The 17,730-nt window shown below is 43.7% G+C and overlaps 1 protein-coding gene across 3 annotated transcripts in view; it reads left to right on the forward strand.

Moving 5' to 3' along the window:
• CD99L2 (CD99 molecule like 2) overlaps window positions 1–16,310 on the forward strand; it is a 70,041-nt gene extending 53,731 nt beyond the window's left edge. For 2 of the 3 annotated variants that reach the window (XM_080991155.1, XM_080991157.1), the window contains 4 exons: window positions 3,790–3,825; window positions 6,319–6,441; window positions 11,498–11,563; window positions 11,653–16,310. In XM_080991155.1, the coding sequence (XP_080847281.1) occupies window positions 3,790–3,825; window positions 6,319–6,441; window positions 11,498–11,563; window positions 11,653–11,720 (293 nt within the window). In that variant the 3' untranslated portion in view covers window positions 11,721–16,310. The remainder of the gene's footprint in view (window positions 1–3,789; window positions 3,826–6,318; window positions 6,442–11,497; window positions 11,564–11,652) is intronic. The other variant, XM_080991156.1, reaches the window with a different exon arrangement.
• Window positions 16,311–17,730: the final 1,420 nt, after the last annotated feature.

Genomic DNA, 17,730 nt, shown 5'->3' on the forward strand with positions numbered 1-17,730 from the left:
CATTTGCATCAATGCAGATGACATTATTACTATGAGCTTACCCACTTCAAAAGGGGGGAAAGAACTCTTCCTGGTTTTCCTACTGGACCCCTAGGGGTTACTTCAGTGCCCTAAATTGAAACCAGGGCTATGTGAGGAGCAATAGTAAACCCCTAGTTATGATTCTGTAGGAACACAATCTGTTCCTGCATCCGTCAAATTGGTGAGTCAGTTTCCGCAAAGATTTGTTGCGGTCAGAGATATTGTGTGCACTGTGTGTTAGTTTCTCCAACTTGATTACAAATGGGAAAAATATATAGCACAGATTCAAGTTACCAGTAAGGAGATTCTGACTAAACATAAGGAAGAGCTTTCTTGTGTTTAAGAGCTGTTTGGTGGTGGAACGGACTTGCATGAGAGGGGCTGGACTCTCCTTCCTTGGAGGTTTTTAAGAAGAGGTTGGATGGCCATATGCAATGTATGGTCTAGTTGAGATTCCTGCATTGTAAGGGATTGGACCAGATGACCCCCAGGTTCCCTTCCTACTTTACAATTCTATGATTCTATGTTTCCATTCCCTGCCTATCATTTTGCGCCTTGCTCTGGCAAGTGGATCTTCTTGTTCTAGTGAGGAAGGAAGTAGATAACCCAAGCCTGATGTTTTTCCTTCCCTGGTTTAGAATACAAGCAGTGACTGTTTTGCATGGGGGTTCCATTCCTGGCCCCTCTGCACGCCAGCGGAGGGTGCATAAGCCCACCCTGTTATGCCCTGCTCCTGTTTTGCCCTCTTCCAGGTCCAAAAGGAGCCGAGTGTTGGCGATTGCATGTCAGTTGGATGCACCTAAAATGCTTTCCCAGCCCTGTTTCTGCAGGAGCTAGTGCTCTGGGCATGCCTCCTGCTAGGAATGAGTCTAGAGCAATGACCCATGAAAGGTGACAGCCTCTTCTCAGGGCTCTCAGCTTATCTTCTCTAGGAACGATGGATTCACACCCAATGCAGAGATGCAGTGGAATCACCTGACCCTAGCAGAACCTAATGGGGGGCTCCTCAGGAGGTGGCTACCTTGGGATCACAGGAACCTTTAAGCATTCGCTTTAACTCCTTGCCTAATAATAATAATTTATTTATACCCTGCCCATCTGGCTGAGTTTCCCCAGCCACTCTGGGCAGCTCCCAATCAAGTGTTAGAAACAATACAGCATTAAATATTAAAAGCTTGCCTAAACAGGGCCGCCTTCAGATGTCTTTTAAAAGTAGGATGATGGCTTATTTCCTTGACATCTGCTGGGAGGGCGTTCCACAGGGCGGGTGCCACCACCGAGAAGGCCCTCTGTCTGCCTGGTTCCCTGTAACTTCACTTTTCACAGTGAGGGAACCACCAGAAGGCCCTCGGCACCGGATTTCTGTGTCCAGGCTGAACAATGGGGGTGAAGACACTCCTTCAGGTATACTGGGCTGAGACCATTTAGAGGTCAGCACCAACACTTTGAATTGTGCCCGGAAATGTACTGGGAGCCAATACAGATCTCTCAGGACCAGTGTTATGTGGTCCTGGCGGCCACTCCCAGTCACCAGTCTAGCTGCCGCATTCTGGATTAAATGAGACTTACCAACCCAAGGGAAGCACCTTTTGCAGTATTAAACTGCTGCTATCTGTTAAGGTCCATGTGGATTCCAGCGGTTTTTGGACACATCAGATGATCTTCCACCCCCAAGTCTCAGTATCCTACAAAGGAGTCATTTTTTTCAGACCACCCCATCATTTTTTCCAAAGTAGGGTGGAGCAGGGAGGGGTGGGAGAGAGAAAGAGAGGGAAGGAAAATGCTGCCTATGCTGCAGAGTGCAGGAATTTGCAGACAAAGCCTCCAGTCTCTGCAAACCCCACCCACCTCTTGACTGCGCACAGCGCTAAATTTATAATCAATCTCATTTATTGCTCAATGCAGTGCTACCGAAGCAGCAGCTGGTTAATTAATATGAGGGCTACCAGTGTGTGTCTGTGTATGCGCAAGGCTGCAGTTGCGGAGCAGTCGAGCCCTATTCACACAAGTTCCTTCGTCAACATTTTAGAAGATAATTAACGCTGCCCCAGGATTTCTACATTCTCCCCCACACTTCTCAGAATTGGCTTTGGGAGGAGGGATGCGAGAGGGAGGACATGATCCCCCCACCCCCAATTTGTCCTTGCTTTCAACTCCAAGATGTAGATCAGCCATTTCTTGACAGAATGATTTTCATGGAGGCAAACTCGGGGCAGGCATGACGTCAGGGCTGTAAAACGATGTGTGCATTAGAGGATGCGGGGGGGGGGGAATCTCTGCACAACACCTGGTGGGGGTCTTAGCATTCTGTTTGTAGACCTTTCCTACTGTGCAGCTTTTCACATGTGTTTTTTTTCTGTGAATATTGTTGCAAAAAGCAGTCCTGGAAAGTAGAAACAATTTGTTGGAAATAGCCCCGACAGAGCTATGTTGGGAGCTAACCTGCACATTGATTGCAGCCAATGCACCCTGTCCGTAGTGCTGCTTTGGAGGTAGGCATGCCACCTGGAACGTTTTGTCCCATTTATTTGGCGGGGGGGGGGTGTCCCTCTGAACCAAAAGGTCAGATTTGAAGAGACTCTGTCCAGGGCAGGGGGAGTGTATAATACTTGGACCAACTGAAATGGCCCAGCCCAATAGAAATAGGCTAACATTTTATCTGCACAGTTGAAACAGGCCAAGAAAAGCTGAATTCTATGCTGCCTTTTGTTGCATAATAATTGTTTTGAATAATTTATGGGACAGTTTGGCATCATCAGCCTGGTTCTGCGAGTCACAGGAGGAGTCCTCCACCCATAGCCACTAGAATCCTTACTCAGCCATCCTATGGGCTGCCATTGGCAATACGCTTTCGAGAGTATCATTTCATCAATGACCACTAGAAACATGTTGGCTTCTTTCTTAACAAAGGCTGGATTCTGCATCTCAGCTATTCCCCAACCTGGTGTTCTGCCCAATGTTTTGGACTCCAGTCCCCATCATCTTTGCCCATATGTTTCGGTGGCTGGTGCTGATGGGAGTTGTAGTCCAAAGCACAGGGTTGGGGAAAGCTTTGCCACACTGTGTTACACTGGACGCTCAGGTTGCAAACGTAATCCATGCGGGATGCACGTTTGCAACCCGCAGCATTCGCAAACTGCAGTGTCGCGTTTGCGCTCGCGCGGGTTGCGATTCGGCACTTCTGCGCATGCATGATTTAGCACTTCTGCGCATGCACAAGCGCCAAACCCCGGAAGTAACCCGTTCCGGTACTTCCGGGTTTCGGCAGTCTGTAACAACCTGAAGCGTCTGTAACCCGAGGTATGACTGTACTCTCTTTCAGCACACCTGAAGAACCATAATAGAAGCATAACCTTGAGTATAAAAGGCAACTTCACGTGTTTAAAATTGACATTATTCTTGGTTATGAATGAAGGCAGATACTTTTGCCCCAAGGAGCCACTGTCTCTAGCTGGAAGGGAAAACTTTTCCCCATCTCTGCACACTAACTGGACTGAATGGCACTGTACTACATCTCTTTCCATTCCCCCCCCCCCCCCGACTCAACTAGGAAATGTACCTGCTCTGAAAAATTGCTCAATTCATTGTACAAAGTATGGTGATCATGTCTCTGCCTCTCTTAGCCTCAGCTTTCTGGCTCCTATCTGTAAAATGGGGATAATGATCCTGACATTTCTTCCAGAGTGGTTGTAAACATTAATGAGACAATACATGAAGTGCTTCAAACATTTACAATTGCTTTAAATAAATACCTATTGTTATTTCCAGGTGGAAGTTCAGGAAGTGGTGGCAGTGACAATGACGGTAAGCAGAAATCTAGAAATTGCAAGTCCATCTCTGCTTCACACAGATCCCTTTCTGTGTCCTGTATCTAAGCTGAACTGCAGGTGCCTGAGCTGACCACTTGCACCTCCCCGCTCCCCAAATAGCTTGACTCTAACATCCATGGCACACATGGAGAGGCCCCTGAACCACGCAATATAGTATTGCAAGTTTTGTGATTACCCCTTTGAGATTACAAAAAGAACGTGGGGAGTAAAATGAGCCACATAATATATAAATGTGTTGGAAATAGTTGGGCAAGAGTTATCAAATGGTGATGTCGGATAATATCAATTATCGCCCTTTTCACATTTCTTTTCAAGAGGGTCCCTATCATTGGGCTATACCCACTGTTTGAATTGACCCCTTGAAATCAGTGGGCATTCTCCATGGATTTCAGGGGACGCAGGTGGCGTTGTGGGTTAAACCACAGAGCCTAGGACTTGTGATCAGAAGGTCGGCGGTTCGAATCCCCGCGACGGGTGAGCTCCCGTTTCTCGGTCCCTGCTCCTTCCAACCTAGCAGTTTGAAAGCACATCAAAGTGCAAGTAGATAAATAGGTGGGGAGGTAAACGGCGTTTCCATGCGTTGCTCTGATTCGCCAGAAGTGGCTTAGTCATGCTGGCCACATGACCTGGAAGCTGTACGCCGGCTCCCTTGGCCAATAAAGCGAGATGAGCGCCGCAACCCCAGAGTCGGTCACAACTGGACATAATGGTCAGGGGTCCCTTTACCTTTACTCTTGAGTATAGCTGACATTAGATCTCACACATAGTTTTTAAGTAAAGTCAAATTTCAGCCTTGCCAAAGGCCCTTTGCAAACAGGCACTGTTACCTGAAACTCAGGGGAGGGGAACCTTTTCGTCCCCTTAGACAAGATCCTTATCAGGATCTGATAAGGGTGGGGGAGGCTTTAAGATCAGAGCAAGATTGAGGACTTAAAAGGGGAGAGGCATTCCTCTCCCCCACCCCTTAAATATTGGCACTTGTGTGTTTCTGCACAAGCTGCTTCAAACAGTGCACAAGAAGTTTGTGAGCTGCTTCAAATAGCACTTTTGAGAAGCACTTGAAAGTAGCTGCCAAGGTCCCATTTTCAGCTGAAATGGGACCTTAAAGCACTTCTCAAAAGCACTTTTGAATCATCTCCTCCTTCATTTAAAGGACAAGGGGGCAGATGCTTCAAACAGCACTTCTGAGAAGCTATTTAAAACAGCCCATGTGATCTTGCTTCAGCTGAAACCGGACAGCAGGCTGTTTTAAAGTGCTTCTTAAAAGCATACTTTTGGTGTTGCTGCTCTTGCTCAGCTGATCTGCAGAGATTAAATCCTGCTGCTTTGGCTGTGCGATCCTGTTCTCTGATAGGAATAGAGGACCCAGCCGATCCAGGATTTAACACCAGTGACACAGCTGGTGGCTGGGTGTGGTTTGGAGAAAATGATTTTGTGGTCCAAATTGGACCACCTGATGGGCCAAAAGAAGCCTGCAAGCTAGAGGTTGCCTAGCCCTGCTCAAGGTGGAAGCTCAATCCACCTAAAGGTAGGAGCTCCTCAATGCTGAATCAAGTACAGAAGTTCCCATCTCTTTTTGGTAGATGTTTGTTCTTGCTAAATTCATTGTACTTCTTCTTTAGTGCAAACCCTAGTTTACTGTTGCATCTGAACTGGCAAACTATGATTTACACTCCACACCTGAACTGCAGATGAGTTTGAGGTTCATTTGTAAATCCCGGTTTGGAGGACAAGCTGCTATGTCTGATTAGGCAAGTTGCCACTTTTGATTGCTCCTCAAACCAGGATTACAAACCAGCTTCAAAATTTTAGTGCAAGATCCTTCTATGGTATTCAAGTACAAACAATAACTTCCTAATTCAGACATCAACTGTGGTTTTCTGTAAAGACGAAGTAACTCGTTGAATCAGAGGGGAAAACATAAATGAAAAAGGTTCATTCACACAATGCCAAACTGTAATACAGAATTGGATGTGAAGCAGACCTCTGTGATATACCTAGCAAACAAATCAACATAGTAATAGGTTGACAATTACAAGTACATTAACAAGCATGACTGCATGAAGGACCTGTATTAAATGTATATTAAACAGGCTCGGCCCAGTATACCTGAAGGAGTGTCTCCACCCCCACTGTTCAACCTGGGCACAACCTGAGCGAGAAGTGAAGCTATAGGAAACCAGGCAGAGGGCCTTCCCGGTGGTGGTGGAATGCCCTCCTATCAAATGACAAGGAAATTAAAAACTATCTGACTTTTAGAAGACATCTGAAGGCAGCCCTGTTTAGAGGAGTTTTTAATGACTGATGTTTTAATGTACTTTTAATATTTTGTTGGAAGCTGCCCGCCCAGAGTGGCTGGGGAAACCCAGCCAGATGGGTGGGGTATAAATAATGAACTGGTGGTTGTTGTTGTATGTTTTATTTGACACATTTCTGCACTGGTATATTTTCTGCTGGCCTTTTGCAGGTGCCTTAGTAGTAGAGACGGGAACGATTGCTGGCATTGTCAGTGGCCTTGCCATGGCCCTGATTGGTGCTGTGAGCAGCTACATCTCCTACCAGCAAAAGAAGTTCTGCTTCAGCATACAACGTAAGTGACTCTTCCTGCCCTTGCAAGGCCTGTCTGCAAGTTGGAGTGAAGCCCCAAATGGGTGTTAAGGATTTGTGAAGGGGTCAAGAACCAGCCTTCCCATCCACTGTAGGGTCTTGAACCTTGTTCACAAAAAGTGCCCAGCAAAGGAACATCATTGCATTGCCAATATAGGAAGTGGGGTGTGTTCAAAAATTGGCTCTCTCCTGAACTTCTGTCCTGGCAGTGAGGAAGGCTTGCATAACTTCCAACCTGCCAGGTCCGATTCAGCCTATTGGGGTGCTTAAGGACAATAAGAACAGAAAAGGCTAACCAGGCATAATATATAGCTTGCAAATTATTATTATTATTATTATTATTATTTAATTAATTTTTCATTTCATTTCTATACCACTTTATATTTTTAAGAAAAATCTCAAGGCGGTTTACAGCATATTAAAACATCAATAAAACAACCCAGAATCAAACATTTTGGAAGAATGTCAAATATTATACATTCAAAGCAACATAATTAACAGAAAACGAAAATAGTATCTTAAAGATTTCAAAATAAAACATTGCAAAGGAGGTCAGCTACAGAATACATATTTGATGCAAACAAAGTTAACAACAACAAAAATCTTAAATATTTCAGAAAAACGAAAACCATTGCTAAATGAAATCAAATATAAAATGCACGTTTAAAACAGCATAATTAACAAGAGAATGAAATATTATCGTAAGTATGACACGGCTGTTTGGCAGGCACGAAAAGATGGGGCAAAAGAATCCAATAGTTAGGGTTTGCTGTCAGGCATAGCAATGTCCCTCGGGTTTCACCCGGTGCCTCTTTAGTAGAGCTGGTGAGTCTGGGCCCTGCCCCCTAGGCCAGGTGGAAAGGGCATTGCAGGGAGCGGCCTTCAGCACTCACAGCCATGGTGGGGCCCATGGAAGGTTGTCTTAGGCCTGGCCATAATTTCATGCATATAGAATCATAGAATCATAGAGTTGGAAGAGACCACAAGGGCCATCGAGTCCAACCCCCTGCCAAGCAGGAAACACCATCAGAGCACTCCTGACATATGGTTGTCAAGCCTCTGCTTAAAGACCTCCAAAGAAGGAGACTCCACCACACTCCTTGGCAGCAAATTCCACTGTCGAACAGCTCTTACTGTCAGGAAGTTCTTCCTAATGTTGAGGTGGAATCTTCTTTCTTGTAGTTTGGATCCATTGCTCCGTGTCCGCTTCTCTGGAGCAGCAGAAAACAACCTTTCTCCCTCCTCTATGTGACATCCTTTTATATATTTGAACATGGCTATCATATTACCCCTTAACCTCCTCTTCTCCAGGCTAAACATGCCCAGCTCCCTTAGCCGTTCCTCATCAGGCATCGTTTCCAGGCCTTTGACCATTTTGGTTGCCCTCCTCTGGACACGTTCCAGTTTGTCAGTGTCCTTCTTGAACTGTGGTGCCCAGAACTGGACACAGTACTCCAGGTGAGGTCTGACCAGAGCAGAATACAGTGGCACTATTACTTCCCTTGATCTAGATGCTATACTCCTATTGATGCAGCCCAGAATTGCATTGGCAATATCCCAAAGAGCTGCTGCCGAAAAACATAGGAAGAGCCCCACTGTATCAGGGCAGTGTCCCAGCAAAGTCCAGCGTCCTGAACTCACAGTGACCAACAAGATGCTCCAATGGGAAGCCCCCAAAGCATGACGTAAGAGTGTGTGTGTGTGTGTGTGTGTGTGTGTGTGTGTTTGTGCGCGCATGCGCTCCCCAGTAACTGGCATGCAGAGGCTACTGCCTCTGACAGTGTGCATTGTGTAGACTGTGGGGTAATACTAATCTAGGGTTTCCAAGGGCTTTTATTAATAATAGTGAGAATCTCTCATTTTAAAATCAAATTCCTAGTGCATCTCCCTCTGCTAGCTGCAGGGATAGGAACCACACTCAGCCTCCTGCAATGAAATTGCTATTTTCACAGGAGTCTCTAAAACAAACAGGTGTGTGCCTGAGTAAATTAAGCCAGCAGGAAAGTCAAGAGGAATGTGATAAAATGAACCCCTCCTTTACTTGTGGTGTTTCTTTGCCCCATCAGTGATATTTTTGAAGAACAAAAAACTCTTTGCTTGCGCGCTCTCTCTCTCTCTCTCTCTCTCTCTCTCTCTCTCTCTCTCACACACACACACACACATGCTCTCTCTTTCTCTCTCTGGAAAAAAGCTTCAATAAAGGCAGCACTGAGAGAAGGCAAAACCCTAGAAAGACGGCAGGAAATGAAAGTTAATTATAAAGGAGGCTTAATTTAAGCCATCAGACATGGCGTGCTGGGATAATGTCATGCCTTAGATGCATTGCAATGCACAGCGGAGGCTGGCGCGTCAGCCACTGAAGTGACTTTTTATTGACGAACATAAAACTGCATTTGGTGCTATCATAGACACATGGCAAGAGGGAGAGGTCTGTACAGGAGCCACAGGGCTGCAGCACATAGAGACACTCCCAGGCAGATTCATACGTGATGCTGAGCTGCCCTTTTGCACTTCTGAATGACCAATGCAAACACCCATTTACATAAACATGGCAGGAGGAGACAATTTGCACGAGTGCAGTAGCTCAGAGGCAAAACTAGGCAGCTCCCTAAAGAAGCACACTTAATGGGGCACTCATCACACCAGCAGCCTCCCATGAACATATACTTACATTGAGTCACTGGTCTATCTAGCTCAGCATTGTTCACACTGACAGGCAGCAAGACTTCAACCAGGGGACATTCTCAGCCCTGGAGGTCCCTGGAGATGCCAGGGCTTGAACCTGAGACCTTCTCGTGCAAAGCAGATGCTCTACCACTCAGCTAAAGCCATTCCCCTTTAGCTGAGTGGTAGGGTTGTGGCGTTCATGGTCAGTTTGTCCAATGACACCCTTTGTACTACCCAATTAAAGTCACTTGAATGCCGCTTTCTGCTTGCCCTTGGTTGTAGAAGGCCTCTTCTTTGTCTTTGTCTTTGTCTTTGTACAGAAACAAAGGAACTTTGTACAGAGTGGGGAGAGCTCATTTATTTCAGACCAAACTGTTGTACATGCTTTGAAATTGCATCCTCTTTTTTGGCCCAATGAATAAAGATTGAACTGGGGGTGTGGCCAGCCGGAACTCTTCTGCCCATGTTCAATGTACACATGGATATGAAAAGCAGGAACGGCACTAGAGCAAAATATATTCAGGCTCATTTGCAGCTTGCTTAGGTTGGCCCACCAATAACAGGATGGGGTCCCTGCACCTTTTAAATAGGTGTGTCAAAGGGGGAATTTTTGGCAAGTGTAGCTTGCATGAACTTCAGAAGAATTTGTTAATACAGATGAATTGTCCAAAAAAGGAATGGCCGTAGCTTAGTAGCAAAACTCTTCTTTACATGCAGAAGGTGCCAGGTTCAATCTCCATGGAGGGCTGTGAATGTCCCCTGTCTGAAACCCTGGAGAGCCACTGCCAGTCAGTGCAGGCAACATTGAGCTAGGTGGACTTGGAATTGGGCAGCTTCCTATGCTTCAATAAATGCCTTCAGTGTGGCAGCTGTAAATACCAACAAAAAACCAAAAACAAATAAAGGAACACCATCATAGTTCTCTGAACGATTTGAACAATGCTTGTGCTGAACACCATCAGTATACCAAGTGGATAAAGCGGGAAACAGATAATACGCGTTACATAACTTATATTGAGAGTAACCATCAAGGCGACATCTGGAATCCCTTTTAAAAAAGGGACTATTAAGAACAGATTGATAAAATGAATAATTGCCACACTTTGGCCCAAAATCTATATCTATGAGATGCTTAAAAGCTTGATAGTTCTTGAATGAAGTAGCCAGGTGTGCTCAAATTTGTAAAGCTGATCCCCTACACTTGAAATACAACCCAAGAGCCACAAGCTGGCTATATAGGCAAGTTTATCATGCAAGGCTAGTGCAACAGCTCAGGCAGACTGAAAAATTCCTAGACTGTTATGTAAGAGAAACATTAAAACTGGCTAAGTTCAAACTTCCCAAAGCAGCTTTAAAAACCCTGTGATGTCATTTTAAAACAGGCATAGGCAAACTCGGCCGTCCAGATGTTTTGGGACTACAATTCCCATCATCCCTGACCACTGGTCCTGTTAGCTAGGGATGATGGGAGTTGTAGTCCCCAAACATCTGGACGACAGAGTTTGCCTATGCCTGCTTTAAAACATTGTATTTTAAAAAACAAATAGTGTAAACTGCTAAGCTTAGCAATAAAATTACAAAACCTTTCCCTTACTGTAGTTGCCAGCTGAAAATCCTACATATCAAAAGGTGCCTTTAAGAGTTGTAGTTTGCACTTGGGACTCAAGGCTACTAAAGTGAGTGGGGCTTCTTTTTCTGTGCTGCCTGCAGAACCTGCTAAGGACAATCGCCTGGTAAAAACAACAATTGCTGTTTTTTATGTCTCCAAAGGGAGAGCAGGCATATGCAAGCAGTGTAGAAAGAAAGAAAGAACTAAATAAAGAACAGTTGGCCATGCTGGCTGTGACTGATGGAAGTACAAGCAAAATTTAGGTGGTCACAGGTTATTTACCCCAACTCAAGGAACAAACATTTGTGTTTTTCACAGCTTGTAATATAGAGTTTAGTCACTTTATTGGGCAGGCTTGGTTATTTTGAGTACACCTGGAGATTTTAGTCAATAACTTGAAATATACGTGGATTAATCTGGGCCAAAGTGCATTAAATACACAAGCAACCATTGCATGTGACTGCTGGGTCTGCTTTTCAATATATGTGGCATTCTGCAGGTGCCAGTTTATACCATTGCTGCTGCTGCAAGCTCCCAGCTGGGTCAGGTGCCCACAGCCCTGTGTTGGCGCACGCACACACACACACACACGTATGTAAGAGTCATCCTCTCATTGCCATAATTGCTGTGCCTGAATGGAGTGCCCATTGTAACCCATTGCTATGACACTCCTTCTTCTCAAGGCATGAACCCTTTATTCCTAAACACCATTGCAAATGATGGTCTTTCAGTGCCAATGTTTTTCATCTGTTGTTGCTTTCAGAGGGCCTTAATGCAGAGTACGTGAAAGGAGAAAACATGGAAGCGGTGGTGACTGAAGAACCACAAGGTAAGATACTGTTTTCAGGCTCAAAGGAGGCAAACAATTTTGTTGAAGACTAATTCACACTGACTTAACTTTCGCTCTTTCCTTCCCAGTTAAATATTCTGTCCTTGAGCCACAGACTGCAGAGCCACCTCCGCCGCAAGAAAACGCAAAAGTCTGAATCCCAGACTTGGTCTGGAGAAGAATCAATGGCAACACACACACACGCGCTTCTCACATGCTTGTAATTTAGCTTTTTACAAACATTTGATTTGGATCCAAAGCTATTTAAATGTGCGTTCTTCTGATTAAGACAGGCTTCTTATTGTGGTAGCTGGTATTCTGGTTTTTTTCTTTTCTTCGTGAAGAGTTGTAGGTTTACATTCACATGGTCATGTAGGAGTTTTGTCAGGTTGAATACAAGAACAAAAGGGTGCTTCAAATTGGTGTTTCACATTAGAGTTAGGGATTTTCATGAAGGTTGGGGGGGGGGGGGAGAAGCAGCTGAGTTAGTGACTACAGGTGTGAGAACAAATGAAGTGCCTGTAAATTAACAGTCCAAAGCAAACCATTTAAAAAACCTTTATGAAATGACTTTCAGCCAAATTCCGGCTGTCAGCCATAAGCATGTAGCTTCCACTGATAACAGTGGAAGTTACATGAATGTTGGAGGGTGGAGTTTAGTTCTTTAAGTAGCTACACCTCAAGATATACAAGTGCCTGTGGGGTAGGTCTTCATTTGACAGAGGACAGCAGGTGAATATGACCCCATACAACTGGGCTTCTCTACAAACATCCTGAATTTTTTTGCTACCAGAACCCTATGCAGCTAGTTGTTGTGGATGCAATGTTTCCTATTTAAAAATCCAGGGACATTTCAGGAGGTCAGAATTTGAACCTATACCCAAGCCCTTCCGCTGGCAATGAAAAGCAAGATTTCCCTTCCCTGTTCAGTCCCATAGACTTGGGCCGACAACGTGGGTTTTTTGCTCTATTTTACTCCAGATTTAGAACATGCTTGCATTTCCAGGACTGCAAGTCTGCTTGCTGCACTGGGCAATCACGAAGGTTGCACTCGCACAATCTCTTGTGCAATGACAGAGGATATTGCAGTTCAACTGTTAGCTTGCTCCTCTTCGTTTTGTCAGACTCTAATTCCTGGGTTGGCTAAAATCCAGGAACAGAACTTACGGGCTTTCAGCTAGGAAATTAAACCACAAAATGTGATGCAACCATGGATCAAGAGCTCAGTTAGTTTCCCAGTGATCTTGTAGGCCATTGGGTTGTAACCAAGGCTATTCCTATGCAAAGCAGACCCACTGAAGTTAATGGAGATTATTAAGTTAGGTCCATTAACTTAAATGGGTCTACTTGGAGTAGAACCAAGGCTGGATGCAACCTACTGACTCCATCCTCTGCCTTGATGCAGGAAGTCTAGGGTGAGAGCACCCACAACAGTTGGCTGTTCATCCTCTGCTTGAAAACCTCCAACTTAGTTGCACTTTGGGTTCTGACCTTCTAACTGAGATCTCTAACGAGATACCAAGGATGACCTGAGAGCCCTTTGGTGCAAAGCATGCACTCTTAACTACTGAGCTCTGAAGTAATCTAGATCAAAAATCTGGCCCATGTTGGTGATTTTTAACAGTCACACTTTTCACCATTGTAGCAAGGTGAATACTTCCATATGATTATGAATTATCAGTGATGTTAGCGAGTCATTAAAAAGGGAGTACTGTTTCTTTTTTAAAAAATGCACACATCTGTATCATAAGGTGGTGAAAAAGAACTCTTGTGGATAAAAGATCCATTTAGCTTTTGACTGTTTACAAGCTTAATTTTTACTGATATATTTTTTAAAAGGAATCTGGAAACATTAGCACCCTGCTCTAGCAAGGGAGATCTGCAGATGGAAGTAGCAGGGGATGCTGCTATGCATCTGGACTCTACTGACATGGCTGGATAAATCTCTTAATGGAAATGGAACCACCAGTTGTTATGACCCATGATTAAAGCTGGCTTGGGTCTTAGGGGTATAGCTAGGATGAAATTTTGCCCTGAGATCCTCACCTCACCTCACACATGTCCTCTTTGAGGCAGGTGCCACTGATTTCAGTGGAACATGCCTCCATGAAATGGTGCTTAAAACTGTAGCTTAGACGTTTGATGACAAATGTGCAAATTCCTTCTGCTCTGTTTTTGTTTCACCACTTGCATTTCAAGAGCCCTACAGTAGCTTTAAAGAAATTCACACATTTTGAATGTATTTAGCTTCTATGACAATGCTACAATAAGCTCTTTTACTCCTAAATTCTCATCTTAACTGTTGGCTTCAATGGGACTAAAGCAGGGCAATACATCTAAGAAGGAATGCAGCTTACTTGCTTATTGAAGGGTGCTTCATACACTGGTCACCAGAACGGAAGCCACAGAAAGTTGCTTCTGCCTGGAAGCCTGCTGTGCCATGGACGGTCTTCACTCAAGTAGGTGAAACCACGTGAAAAGGAGCGTTCAGTCTGGTGGAGTACTGTCATGGAAACAGTTTGGGGGGCTTCTACGTTTTGAAGTTACCCTTAAGTACTGTAGAGTAGGTTTTTTAGGAAGGCTGTGGTTTGCAATTTTTGCAGAGCACAAATTAGTCAGATACTAACAATACCACACAGCTGAATTGACATAATGGTAATTTCCAACTACTATAGCATATCTCTTTTTTAATTTTTTGAGTCAAGTACATAAAAGATTAGAGTAGGATGAAGTAGTGCATCTTTAGATAAATAGCGGGGAAATAATAAGTGTAACTATGATGCTAGTACTTGCACTAGGAGTCATTTTCTCAGATAAATGAATATAATTCCTTATTTCTTCTTGCCAATGATGGGAAATGTTTCTGTAGATGTAAATTGTCGATTTTGTTGTATTTCTATTACTGCACTGTCCAGCCACTGATCTGAATTTTGAAAAACAGTGCATCTGAGTGTTGAAAATAACCCACTAACCACTTAGTCATTTGAAATGTGTATGTATTGCAGATTTCTTTTGTGTGTGTGTAAAAAACAAAAACTCACAATACTTCCAATAAGTAAGATATCGGGCTTTCAGGATAAGACAGTAGGTTAACCTTTAAGCTACTTCCTTCCCCAAAGCCTTTTTATATGAATTTGGTAAATGGTTATGCCTTAATGTAAATTTTAGGTAGAATATAAAAATCAAAACTATAGAAATGCACAGCAAACAGGAGACACCTGTTTAAAATGTTATAGCACTATAATTCAGCATTAGGCATACAGGGCAATTATCACTATTACTATTGCCTGTAGAACCACTTTAAAATGTAGTTGAACGTATCCCCAAAGAAATCTGCTTTGTCGGATAACGGGGACTGACTGCATTCTCCACTCAAAAGTACACAAGCAGCTCTGTTCTCTGGTTCTTTGTGCTAGATCAGCAACTGAAGTCCCCTTTGCTAAGCCTGGCCCCAAGAGCTACCTGCCCACTCCCCACCCTCAGTCACTCAGCCAGGGATGAAAGTGGCAGCTACAGTAATGAGACCTGTCAGGTGGCCACTAATCTCCTCCTACAGCAGCGTTTCAGAAAAGCTAACTGCTGATCAGAGTTCTGCTTACACTATTACTATTAATAGAACGTGAAACAACCATTGATCTAGTTAGCTCAGCCCAGTCTGCTCTGACTGGCAGTGGGTCTCCAAAACCTTAGGAGGCTGAGACAAACAAAGAGGGAAGGAGTGCTTTTCCAGGCCTAATATCTGAAATCCTTTTAAATAGATGCCAGGGATTGAACCCAAGACCTTCTGCATGCAAAGCATGTGCTCTACCATTGAACTATGACCTCTCCCCATGGGGACCTTCTTTCCATTGTCTGTACACAACCAACAATATGTTTGGCTTTTCCTGGCTGATTTCTCTGTAGCAGTGCCAACTTTGTAGTACTACACCTCCAGAAGGGATCCATTTCTGTTTTTCTACTCTTGTGTTTTTATGTTCATAATTAAAACTATCTGTGCACTGAAAAGCCACATAAATAAGCTCAGCCAGATGTTCCAGAATAGGTCAAGTGACATGCATTAAAGTCTTCCATCAGGCCAAAGATATATATATAAAAGACCCCTTCCTGTGCCCTGAATTTATACACAACACACATTCTTGCAAGTAAAGAGAAGATGCCTAATTAGAGAATGGGAAAGTGGTTTCCTGTATTTTTCAAAATTATGAGAATATTGGCAGGGATCTAGCCACATTAACTCACTTAAGTGTTGGCTTGGCTCTTTTCTTTCTTAACTTGTGTCTTTCTTGGCAAAGTGTTTTAAGGCCACAGCGTCAGCTGTCACTGTCTCATGCAACTAACAGCAAATGGCCCTGTTTACTATACATTATCATTGTCAATAGATTGTTTGCTGTTGTGTGAATTGAGGTTCATCCGAGAGAAAAGTGCATAACTTTACAAACATAGAAGGAAACAAAAGCAAATAGATGAACTTGGCAAAAGGGAGGGGAGGGGGAAGAGAACCCAGACAGCAGATTAAGAGAGTAGATTGTGTCCAAAAGATGCCAAGCGTTTATTTAAGCAATACTTACAATTCTTTAGCTAATACAGAAATGATCTGTCCCAGATGAAAATTGTGCATTATGCTGTCAAAAGGCGGACTCATTTTGCTAAAGTGCATATAAGAATTACAGGGGAGGGAAATCCGAACTTGATTGCTGAACTACAAACTGGAAAACAATAAAAAAATTAAAGACTTGTACAACAACAATGTGCCTGTTTGTGTGCTCTGTGGGCGTGCATTTGCAGCGCAAGGCCAGCAAGCTCTTCCAAAATGAAAAAGGAGAGGGAAATTGCAGGCAACTTGAATCTTTTTAAACAATAGCTGGGGAATTGTAAAGCATATACCTTTCTCTGCAACCATCAAGTCAGATTTCCAATGCAGCAATGCCTACTTTCAAATGAGACACATGAATGATTTTTTTCTACCTTTTACATTGAGCGAAAAGGATTGTTTCCTTTTTGGTTGGTTTTAAAAATTAAAGCTCCGGTTGCTACCCTGCCTACTCTGGAGGAGACCAAAGGCAGGGTTAACATGAAACAATCTGGCAGTCAGTATCTAAAAGCAACATTGCAAAGCCATGACATGCACTATGTGGGACTTCATGACATTTTTCTTTGAGCAGCAGATGTCCTTGACACATCACAAGTTTCTTTTGAAACTTCCCACATGGCAAAGTGGGGCTGCTCTTTGAGGAAACAAAAGGTCTAGAAGGGACTAGTTGCGGTTTTCTACACTTAATCCCAAATATTTAAAGCCTGCTTTATTTTCTAAACTAGAAAAATATAACCAACAATGTATGCCCCCACACTCAGTGTATCTAGCAATTAATGCTATGCTTTAGAATTTTAAGTGAAAATCTTCAACTGTTAAAAAAGAGTTTCCCCCTTTTTGAAATCCATTTGAACTGCAAATTTTCAAGAAATGTATTTCTGTTCTAGGACACTAAAAACAAAATGGGATTCATAAGGAAAAAGTTAGCATGGGGAAAGCTAGTATTCTTTTGAGCATGTAATAAAAGCCAGTTGGGAATTTTGTATGAAGCTTAACGTAAAAGGGAGTTTCAGCATCAAGCCTGTGAAAATAGGACAGATATGGCGGTGTAAGGTGGCATCTGAAGTGGCAGAGCTGCAAGATACCCAAGAGGTCATCCAATCCAACCCCCTGCTCAGTACAAGCTCTACAACTAGAGTATTCCTGACAGATGTTTCTCCAGCCTCCACTTTAATACCTTCAGCAAAAGGCAGCTTGCCACCTCCCCAAGCAAAACTGCCCCATTGCAGAACAGCTTTAACTCTTAGGAAGTTTCTTTTCATGATTCCAAAGCAAATATGTCTTTACAGGGGCTAGAAAAGTGGGTGATTGGCAGTGGCTGTGAGCCTTTTTTGGCAAATATGCGACAAGTGAAGTCCGAACAGAATACTGTTGCACCAATGCAAATGCCACCTTCACTGCCCCCAGTGGTTCTGCCTAGCCTTTTACAAGCCAGAGAGTAGGCTGAAGTGCAGTCCTACTTCTCCACAGTTTGTGAGCCACCTTACTCCAATCCCTGTCACTTGAATAGACACGATGCTGGTTGGTCACTCGCGTTGTATGGGCAATGCAAATCCAGAAGAAAATGAACCAAAAA

This window comes from Podarcis pityusensis (assembly GCF_964106645.2).
Source record: "Podarcis pityusensis genome assembly, chromosome: Z".
NCBI lineage: Eukaryota > Metazoa > Chordata > Lepidosauria > Squamata > Lacertidae > Podarcis > Podarcis pityusensis.